The following is an 11,569-nucleotide window of genomic DNA, read 5'->3' on the forward strand; positions in this document are numbered from 1 at the left end:
GTGTGGTTCACAGAGCCCTCATCTCCCCGGTTTCTAAAACCAGACTATTTCAAATTGTGAAAGCCCTCTGGCCGCATCCCCTCTATCATGCCAGATGCTATCCACTCCCACCCCCACCCCACCCCCTGCTTCTATGTCATATCTGATGGGCAGGAGTTAAAAAGCCAATCTCCAAACAGGGGCTGTGTGGCAAGTTTTCCACCAGCCTGCAGCTGTGGGGTAGGGAGCGCACATGTTATCAGGAGTGGTTCTCCCAAAGCCACGTGGGCGACCAGACAAGTACAGAGCACAGCAAACTCTTAAAGGGAAGGGAGTGTGGGGTAGAGAGGAGAAGGAGGGTAAAGAAGAGCGGGTAAGAGAAGCTGCCTGTGTTCCCAAGCACATTTCCATTCTGTTCAAACTTACACACAGCTGGGCAGGTTAAAAAAGCCATTTTCATTAAGCCACCAGACACATGGTTGGCAATCTTCGAGGCAGGGAACAGAGACTCTGTGGACACCAGTGTAATGTCCAGGCTCTGGGAGTGATAAGCATCTCTTCCTTGCACTTCTCTCTCTAGTGGTGAGGGGGAAGAGAAATAGCAGTGCCTGCTATCACAGGATGGCACCTGGCTTGGGAGAGCAGGGCTTCTGGCCTGATCACACTTCCGAAGCCATCCTAGGGCCAACAGATAATTCTCCTTCTTGGCCTAGAAAAGCCACAGATCCAGATTTTGTTTTCCTGCATCTTCTTGCTATACAGAACACTACTAGGAAGTTGGCACAAATTCATCTTGGTCTCCTTGGCCTCTCACCATATCCACTTCTAAGCCTAAAGCCAGGCAGTCTGGCTTTTTAACAAAATCCTACATATTGGCTGTTTCCATAAATCGACCTGGTAACTGCCCAAGCTCACCATCCAGCTGTAAGCATGTTGGGAAAAGAACCTATAGGCCTAGCAATGACATCTATAGAAATGCCACGTCTTTGCCACCAGCTGGGCTTCAAGCCCAGTGACCAGGATGAATAGGAGACCAGTGATTTAAAGAAAGAGAGAACACTAACACTTCGGGGGTTTTGCCTTGTAAGTAGCTGAAGAGAGGTATTATAGAGGGGAACAGTATGTGGGGACCAGAAGTGGGAAACACCATTCTGAGTGAGCCTAGGGGAGGTGTGGCTTACTCTCCCCATTCTGCTGCCTTCCCAGCAACTCAATCCAACAAGTATTTATTGAGCATGACACTCCCCATCTGCCCTGGCCCTCCCTCTGCAAAAACACTCAAATCTGTTCAAGCTGCAGGGTGAGTTCCATTGCACTTGAACTTGAAAGATGAGGTGCCTACTCTTAAAAAGGCAGGCACACGATTTCCAGTATACGGCAGAAGGGATTCAAGAGGTTTGAGAAAAATAAGGAATACAGCTGACTAGACAAGGTGAAACAATGTCACCTTTGAAAGGGAAAGGAAAGACTAAAAATTTAACCTTAGGGAGAACAATACATTGACAATTTTTTTAAAGCCTATACAAAACATTCTGGCAGTTTTCTCTATTAACCTTACCAAACACTATTTCTTCATTCTTTGCTTCCTCCAGCTTGAATTTATATTTTATTCACTTATGGATGTGTTAGCAATCTGCTTTAAGAGTTGCACATTAATCCTTCCTTTGACCCTTGAAGAGGTAATAACTTGGTGCTCTCCTGCATGTCTGCATTTAGGATCAGATGATAAGGGAGTAAAGCGGTAGGGCTGGGGGTGAACTAGTCTGCCCCCTAACAAACATGGCTCCCCTGGGAAAGTCATCCTTCATTTACAGAATAGGGAGCTCATAGTCAGAGAGGAAGGCACCCCATGGATGGCTTGAGCCCGGGAGACTATGGTGAGCTATGATGGCGTTACTGAATTCCAACCTGGGTGACAGAGCAAGACCCTATCTCTCAAAACAAAAACAAAAACAAAACCAAAACAGACAAAGGCCAGGTGCGGTGGCTCCCGCCTGTAATCCCAGCACTTTGGGAGGCCAAGGCAGGGATATTACTTGAGGTCAGTAGTTCAAGACCAGCCTGGTCAACATGGTGAAACCCCATCTCTATTAAAAATGCAAAATTAGCCGGGCATGGTAGTGCATGCCTATAATCCTAGCTACTTGGGAGACTGAGAGGCTGAGACAGGAGAATTGCTTGAACCTGGGAGGCAGAGGTTGCGGTGAGCCAAGATCGCACCATTGCACTCCAGCCTGGGCAACAAGAGTGAAATTCCGTCTCAAAAAAAAAAAAGAGAGAGGAGGAGGCACCCCAAACCTACAGCTTTGTTCTGCCAAATACCATCCATCCTCTGAGAAGCCACATTCAGGCAGTCTCTGAGAGAAAACTCCTCAACCCTTGATCACAGGCCAGCTGTTTCAGAGCAACTAAAACCCTTCAAGTCTTCCCAGGCCTCCCCCAATCTCCACCCCTTTTATTGGGGAGCTGGGAGCTCAGACTGCTAATGTGTAGGCAGGGCTGAGCTAAAGGCACTCCACCTGCCCCCCTCCTCTCCCGGCAACTCTCGGGGGCTCCTGAGCAAACCCACAAACCTGTATGCCTGAGCAGGACAGGGTAAATGTCTGTACACAGCCTGGACTTCAGTTCCAGGTCCCCCAGGGCCTGGACTTGAAGTTTCCTATTATGAAATACTTTGATAGCATTCTTTTAAGTTCATTAAAGCCACCCTTGATTAGCTGCAGTGCTCCCACACAGTAAGAGCTGATCAAGGCATATGTGGGCCTGAGGAGAAGCATTTAAATGACTGCAAGGCTAGGCATTCAGCTTTGTAGTGACCCTGAGGGGAAGGCACAGTGCCAGGCAGAGTTTTCCAAACCAGGAGGTTTGATGGGGACCGAGAGCTGAGCCCGAACACTAGCAGCCAGCTGTTACAAGAACCTCCCACCATCCAGCTGTTGCCAAGAACAACGGCCCCTTCATGAGCTCCACACAACTGGAGAAAACTGAGGCACAGATAACTTAGAAATTTCAAATATCATCCACAACCCTTCCCTTTCTGAGATCAGGATGTGTTTTTGACCTAATAATGTGAGTAGATTTGGCTAAAGTTTGGTTAATTCATACCCTGCAAACCAAATAATGGAGGCCTCTGTGAAGATTGAACCTAGACAAAGCAGGGAAGCTGACCAGATTTCCCACCATCCTTTCTTTGCTTCCACTCTTCCCTGTTCCCAATTCTGTGACAAAGAAGGATAACATGCATCTCAAAGGATGGCAGAACTTACTAACCCAACAAGAGACTGTCCACTCTCACTAACTCTCTGGTGAGCATCTGAACTGGGATGCTCTGAACTGGGAATGGCACACAAGGTTTTCCTTTCCACCACTTTATTTTATTTCTTCTTTTGAGACAGAGTCTCACTCTGCCACACAGGCTGGAGTGCAGTGGCACAATCTTGGCTCACTGCACCCTCCCTCCGCCTCCCAGGTTCAAGTGATTCTCGTGTCTCAGCCTCCCGAGTAGCTGGGATTATAGGCACACACCACCACGCCTGGCTAATTTTTTGCATTTTTAGTAGAGACGGGGTTTCACCATGTTGCTCAGGCTGGTCTTGAACTCCTAGGCTCAGGCAATATGCCTGCCTTGGCCTCCCAAAGTACTAGGATTACAAGCATTAGCCACCGTGCCCAGCCCCTTTCTACCACTTTAAAAGGGCTCCAGGGCTGGGTGTGGTGGCTAATGCCTGTAATCCCAGCACTTTGGGAGGCAGATGCCAGTGGATCACCTAAGGTTGGGAGTTCGTGACCAGCCTGGCCATTATGGTGAAACCTCGTCTCTAATAAAAATACAAAGAAGTTAGCTAGCCGTCGTGGTGGGCACCTGTAATCCCAGCTACTCAGGAACTTGAGGCGGGAGAAGCACTTGAACCTGGGAGGCAGAGGCTGCAGTGAGCTGAGATCGTGCCAATGCACTACAGCCTGGGAGACAGAGTGAGACTCCGTCTCCAAAATAAATAAATAAGTAAGTAAGTAAGTAAGTAAGTAAAACAAAAGGGCTCCAAATTGCTTGTGAAGTAAGGGTAAGCCCAGGCAGGTCTAGTCAGAACAGTTTAGCTAGAGTCAAACATGATAGTGTCAGTAAGAACTGCATAACCAGACCTGCCCTCCAGAACTTGCCACACCCTAAAGTCTGAATCCTTTAGCAGGAAGGCTCTATGTGAGTCTTCTAAGAATCTGGAGGAAGATGCTCTAACAGTTCTTCTACGATCAAGGAATAGTGTGGCCCTGGTGCCCATCACACCATTCAAAATCATCTAAGTTCCGCAGAAAATACAGGCATAGTGTTCTCTTGGCTATTAAAGCCCGCCAACCACTGTGGTAACACCTAAATTAGCACCATCACTATGAAAGTTTTGTATTACTGCCTCCAACTTTTTTTTTTTTTTGGAGATGGGGTTTCTCCATGTTGGTCAAGCTGGTCTTGAACTCCCAACCTCAGGTGATCCGCCCACCTCAGCCTCCCAAAGTGCTGGGATTACAGGCATGAGCCACTTACTGCCTCCAACTTTCTAAAGATCTATCTATGTCTAGAATCTGAAAGAACAATGTCCTCTTGCCATCACAGCCCACTGTTGCTCTCACCCCTCGGCCACTGATCTAAAATGGTTTAAGATTTCTTAGCTCTGTGTTATATAAGTGAGAACTTCTCATACTATATAATCCTTTGTTATTTAAAATACTGAAGAACCCATGGACCCACACTCCTTTGCGTAGCAAAGAGCTAAAACAGTTAAGCAACTAGCCCCCAGTTTCAAGGATGTCATCACTGGTGATAACATTTAAGAGTCAGATGCTTCAGCAGTGCATTTTGCTGACCATGTATGTGCCTGGTGCTGGCAAAGCTGTCAAAAGCAACAGTTAGCAGTGTTGGGCTAGGAAGTGTCTGGTGTTTTAATGATTCCCAAACAGAAGCTGCCTCAATCACAGGTTTTAGAAGGGCAATTGTAGCTCTTAAAGGGTTTTAACTGCACCCCCAGGCCTCATTATAGCAAGACGATGCCTTGGCATAGAAAGGCTGGAACTCTCTTCAGGCTGTTTCTGGCACCAGCGGCCACAAGGACCACAGTTTGCTGAGGGCTTTCTCTTAGGGTCTCTAATATGCAACCTTCTTTTTATGGTTCCAGACCTATCTAAACACCCCTCCCCCAAGGAATATGTCTTCAAAGCATTGCAAAGAAAGGAGTTTAACAATTTAATAATATAAGCACTGCAGCCTTGTATTATTCAGGAAATAGCCATCCTGGGGAACCTAATCAACATTTGATATAAACTTCCCTTCTTATGTCCCCATGGGGAAGCCAATATTTTAGCGCAACCATGACTATTGCCAGCTCTCCATAATCTGCTCAGAAAAATAAAAGGTAATGAGAAAAATTCAAAACAGGAGGTAAGCCTAAAGTAATTTCCATCTGATTTTGAAATGTGTTCACCACAGTTGCAGGTTGTCAGGTTGGGGGAAATGGGTTAAGAGAGGAGGGGGGCAAATTTGCTTAACAGTTAAGCTTTTATGTAAATTTGAATTAGCTTATGTCTACTGAACACATCACCTGACAACGGTGGGGTGGGGAGGTTGGATTCACACATGACGATATTCCACAAAGATTGAGAACTGACTGGAAGCAGATGACCCTTTTTCTTTTACCTTAAAATATGAGTGGGACTACAGGCTTGTTTTCTTTACCCCTTTAGAATTTTCTGAGGTTTAATTACACACATTTGAAACTGATCTTTATATAGGAAAAACAGGTACCTGGTTTGAGACAAAAGTAGGCAAACTTTTCTGTAAAGTGACATATAGTAAATACTGAATGCTTTGTGGGCCCTACAGTCTTTATCACAACAATTCAACTCCACCACGAACACCACAAAAGCAGTCCTCGACAATATTCAAATGAAGGAGTGTGGCTGGTCCCAATAAAACTTTATTTATAAAAACAGGCCCAGGGCCAGATGTGGCCTGGAGACCATAACTGCCAATCCTTGGTTAAAGAAGGTTCTGGTGGTCAGAGGAGGTTTCAAGGCAGCATTTAGCTTCCCTGGCACCCAGCTGGTCCCAGAAGGGCTGATCCACTGGAGAAATAATTTACAAAGCTAGATTAAACATTATTTTCATTCTAGGGACATAAAGACAGACATACTAAGCAGGATAGGTAAGACTGGAACCCAGAACAATTCACCTCTTAGTCCTATTTTGTCCTTCATCATGGTCCTGGAAGAGCATAAAACTTGGCAGCCTCTAACTGACATGAGACACAAAAGAGAATTTAAGAGAGAACTGCAGTAAGAAATTTATCCTAGGTTTCTATTACTCACTAGTGGCTCTTAGCTTTTTTAGAGTTGACTTTCATTTTTCTCTCCACTCGCCTTAGCCTTCCTCACTCCTAGCCCAGGCTCATAAAAATGAAGCAATTCCTCATTTTATGAAGATATATCTTATGGATGAATGGCTGCAGAAGGCAAATCCCGCTCTTTACACCATAACCCTTTTTACAAGGTCTAATATATCTTCTCAAGAACACAGCAGGATGTGTGGCGTGGAGATAACTGCACAGCCCTGAGTGTTACATCACTTTGAGATGGGCAAGAGAAACAGTGACGACACTTAATAGTTCCTAGAGTCTTAATTGTTCCTAAAGCGGAGTCCCAGCTCACATACCTTTTTAAACAGCTGGGTTTCACAGCCCTGTTTAGAAAGTTCATTTTAAAAGATGAGAGAATACAAATGCAAGAGGAGGCCCTGAAATTCTGAAACCTGCAGTACTGGTTTCAGATCAATCTAGGTTTGCTCTTTGAAGCCTGAAAAGGCAATGGGCTCTGGCCAACAGTGCTCTCGCCTTAGTGAGGCTGAGGGAATAATAACATAAGCAGCAGCAAACACTTTTATAGCACTTCTCATGTGCCAGGTACTGTTTTAAGCACTTTCTATCTATTAACTCATTTGATTCTTATGATAATATATTATTACCCACAGATGAGGGAACTAAGGCACAGAAGAAACTTCCTCAGAGCCATACAGCTAGTTAATGGCAGCACTTGGATTTAAAACCCAGGCATTTCAGCTCCCAGTGCCATTCTCTTAAAGGTTTATGACTACAAGGGATTTCCTTTTATCCCATATTCTCTACTGTCCTAGAGAAAACCACCTCTACTGCTTTCCAAGGCCAAGGAATGGAAATAATGTGAACACATACATGGGCTGAAATTAACATATAATAGCCCTGATGTGCCTCCAAAACAGAGGCCAGGTACATTCCCCTAATGCCTGGCCAGAAAGAAGTCCACACGCTCTGGCTACTCTTTCCTCCTCCTATTTTTCCTCTCTACTGCCATACTGAAAATCTAGAGATAATCCCCCACTACCAACTAGGCAAATGCCTTATTAATGCTTCCGGGATATTAATAGATGGATAAATGATTGATCAGCCCAATCTATAAGCAAGAGTCCACCCAACTTGCTCTAAATCAGCTGACAAGTTATGCAGAGATCTAACTTCCTACATTTCTACCAGTATCCTAGGGCCTCTGGCCTTATAAAAGGAGCAGGCCATGTAATGAACCCAGACATCCAAACCTACATTCTTCTCCCTTCCACAGCATCCACAAACAATTGTCCTTTTAATATTAGTTCTATAGTAGACACAAAATAACCGATCTTAAAATATGATTGCTAATCAATTTCCAGCCACTGTACAGGTTGATTTCCACTAAAAGTGACTAAGGTTCTGGTGCTTGTTCTACCAACTTCCCTGGGTTTCAAGGAAGCCCAAACAAAACCAACAGGTTTGTAGTCTTGTGCTTTGCTTTATAACTCATGATAGGCATGAGTTAGATTGGGCATTGCCTTACTCTACACCACCAGATTCTAAACATACTTTTACTACTTGGTCACCATCCCCTACAAGATTTAACCAAGTTTCTGTACCCCAAGATGTGATGCTAATATATATAGTGAAAAATCCAGAAAGACTTGGGGGCTTTCCACCTCAGAGATCCTCTTAATCCCATTTCCTACCCAGCAAGGAGTAGCCCTATAGTAGCTACTATCTCTGTACTAGCCCTGCAGAAGCAGGAAGGAGAGGTGCAGTAACTAGGCTTAGTAATCACCAGAAGCTCAAGAGACTCTGGTTTAGAGAATGTCATTAACCGTTAAGATGGCAGGGATCATGACTTTTGTACATTTGGTAGAGGCTCCGGCTTTGGAAGTGTGCAATGATCTTTTCACATCTGGTGTGAATCAAATGCAAGCCTCACTTTCAACTTATTGCCAACCTCCTCATGCAAGTAGGTTCCTTTTTCCGTTCCTAAGTACTTGCATTTGTGGGATCTGTCACAGATTTGAGTGTGAAAGCAAGGTTAAGTTTGCTTCTCCCTCGTTTCCCCACAGGCACCACATCAAGCTGTTATTAAGCACCCGTTTCAATGCTGTTCAGAAAATGGGGTACTTGCCACCGTGCACTTGACTATAGCCCTCACCCCACTGCCACGTTAACTGGCAATGCTCAGGACAAAACAGCCTTGGTGGGTGGGGAGGTGGAGGGGGTAGAAAAAAAGGCAGGGGGCAAAACTGCCCAGGTTTCCCCCCACTACACACACAGACACACACACACACGCTAGCGCGCACACACATGATGGTTGAAATGAGACAGCCATATTAAGCAGGTCAACGATCTGGGAACATACAACTTCTGGGACACAGGGTTATGAATGCAGGGAGCGTGGCATTTGCACCGCGGTAAAAGCCATTAAACTAACAGTCCAACGGGCTGAGATGAAATCGGCTCCAGGATGTGGCATAAAGGGAAGCGCACGTGAAGTGGCAGAGAATGGAACTCCAGCGCAGTACAGAGGGATGCTGGGGCCAAACTCAAGCTGGAGAAGTAACACATGGCTGCACGGTGCTCTGCTCCATGCCCCTCCCCCTCCCCGTGCAGGCATCCAGCGCCCACCGATTCCTGTTCCCAGCACCAATTCTCCGCACGGGGCGCCCCCATCACGCGTCACTCCTTCTCACACCTCGCTCCCACTCTCTGCATCTTCCACTCACCCCACACGACACCTCTGCCCACTTTTCGGTTACGCCCCCAAAGCCAGCCTCGATCTACCAGGTCCCTCCCCTCACCTCCGGGACCTGACTCCCAGCACACTCCGTCCCAACGGTGCTCCCCACGTTTCAAGGCTCCTCGTTTCTCTCCCTCCGCCCTTGCAGACTCTGAACGCCCCCGGTCTCTTCCCTCGCCCCCATCCACTTTCCCGTCACATTTCTCCCCGTACCCCTCCCCCCGTCACGCGCCCCCCCTCCCCCAACGGCTCCTCCCCCGGCACCCGCTCTAGACTCGGCTCACCTGCGCGGCCACCCCCGTCCCGGCGCTGGTGCGGCTGCTGCAGCTGGAAGGGGACCGTGGCCCTGAGCGGCTGCAGCCCAGCCCGGGGGGAGCCGGCCGGGGCTGGGGGAGAGCAGCCCCGCCGGAGCCCCCCGGCCCCTCCGCGCCCCGGCCCCCAGGCACCTCCGCCTCTGCCGCCCGCTGCGGCCCCCGCCATGGCCTGCCCAGCTGCCGGCCTCAGCCCCACAGCGATCCCCACACAGCCCCCCAACCCCCGCTGCCGCTGCTTATCTGCTCTTCGAGGCGGGGACCGGCCCCCCTCATCCTAGAGCAGTCATTGGACTGCGAAGACTTAGACCTTCCATCCTAGCCAATCCATACCTTAATATTCTCTTTCCCGAGGATGATTGGTCGATGTGCCTAGCGATCCAAGGCAAGACCCCGCCCTCACACCGCCCCCTTCGGCTTGCCAACTTCCCAGGGACCGCGGATTGGTCTGTATTGAAGTGGGCTGGTTCTCCAGAGCCACCAATGAGAAGAAGGGGAAAAGGGGAGCGTCACACCCAGTCCCAGGTAGTATGCAAATGTAATGTCACGTGACGTCAGGCTGAGCTGGGGAGTGGGGGCGGCGATGGGTGTAGATTGGAATCAAACATTAGTGAAATCATTTTTGGGGACAGGGGTAGGGAGCAGTGTCAAACTTTAAACAGTTGAGTCACTGAATCACAGAGAAAGCAATACCTTCAAAAAGTGTACATTTAATTTAACGTAGAAACATTAGTTTTAAATCCTTACAGGATTTCAGTGCTAGTTACACGCTCCAAACTAAGATCCTACAAATTAATGCAAGGTTTGCATATCATTTGCATGTGATTTGCATTATATTTGTGCATTTAATGGCGACTTTGCCTCATGTGACACCCACATCTGTCTTTCTCCACGTTTCCAAGTCCCTACTTGGTGTTGATCCAACCTTAAAAAAACAATTGCTAGCCTGTAAATTAAATTGCGATTCTGAAAAGGAGCAGGGAATTTCCCTTCAGAGTCGTCCACTCCAACTGTAGCTCAGCAGAGTGGAAGGAACAAAGTGACTGAAAAACTTGCCCAAGTTTGCACCGTGACTCCATTAACAAATGCTGGTCTTCCCACATCAATGCTCTCTGACCTACAAGTCAAAATGAGACTGGAAGGTCCCCAAAGAGAATGCATGCAGTTGTGAAAAGCACACGCTGTAATATATAAAAAGGCATTTGGGAAAGAAAATAACATTTAAGATACTATAAAAAAAATTATTCTTCAAAAGAAAAAAATTACTCTTAATATTTGTTAACCATTTTGTTCTAAATATGGAAAAAGCAAGCCAATCAACTCTGGATTGTCTGTGATTAGGGACCATCCAAATAATTGAATAATTCCCTTCAGATTTATATTTAGCTGTGAATTCTATTTTTGATCTTGCTACAGATTTTTCTATTTCTGTTTTTGCCCAGTTTAATGGTAAAAAGAAGATATTCCCTGAAGCCACACTAACTAATCAGAGAAAAAGAGGTAATCTGGGAGCCTGCTGTGAGGCAAGGAGAGGTCATTCTGGGATTAAATATTGAAAGTAGATAATACCCAAGGTGGAAATTCAAGAGTGGGTTGAACATTAAAATTAGCCTACATGCACTGAATGAATTGAGGCAATGGAACATCCTGAAGAAAGATTTTCTTTGCAAAGAGGGTACTCTTGCAGCCTTGAAAGATTTACCTCAAGATCTGACATTTGAACTGTTTTCTTAATTGACTGAAGAAAGCTATACTACTTTTCCATGAAGATGACAACCTAATCAAAGACAGAGAAGAATAAACAAAAATTGATTAACTGATAAAAACTGTCTTTATAAGCTTAACTCAGTTGAAAAAAGATAGCTTAGGCTGGGCATGGTGGCTCACACCTGTAATCCCAGCACTTTGGGAGGCCAAGGCAAGTAGATCACCTGAGGTCAGGAGTTCAAAACCAGCCTGGCCAGCATGGTGAAACCCTGTCTCTACTAAAAAAAAAAAACAACAAAAATCAGCCAGGCACAGTGGTGGGCACCTGTAATAACTGCTAAGGAGAATCGCTTAAACCCGGGAGGCGGGGGTTGCAGTTAGCCAAGATGGCACCATTGCACTCTAGCCTGGGTGACAGAGTGAGTCTCCAACTCAAAAAAAAAAAAAAAGAAAGAAAAAAAGAAAAAAGATAT

At 46.4% G+C, this 11,569-nt stretch overlaps 1 protein-coding gene across 2 annotated transcripts in view; it reads right to left on the reverse strand.

Moving 5' to 3' along the window:
• Nucleotides 1-9,623, reverse strand: part of FAM117A (family with sequence similarity 117 member A) — a 52,880-nt gene extending 43,257 nt beyond the window's left edge. For both annotated transcript variants that reach the window (XM_032279949.1, XM_032279951.1), the window contains exon 1: nucleotides 9,363-9,623. In XM_032279949.1, coding sequence (XP_032135840.1) covers nucleotides 9,363-9,558 — 196 coding nt within the window. In that variant the 5' untranslated portion in view covers nucleotides 9,559-9,623. The remainder of the gene's footprint in view (nucleotides 1-9,362) is intronic.
• Between the last annotated feature and the right edge of the window lie 1,946 nt (nucleotides 9,624-11,569).

Source organism: Sapajus apella, unplaced genomic scaffold (assembly GCF_009761245.1).
Source record: "Sapajus apella isolate SASKATOON/1434 unplaced genomic scaffold, GSC_monkey_1.0 scaffold12, whole genome shotgun sequence".
NCBI lineage: Eukaryota > Metazoa > Chordata > Mammalia > Primates > Cebidae > Sapajus > Sapajus apella.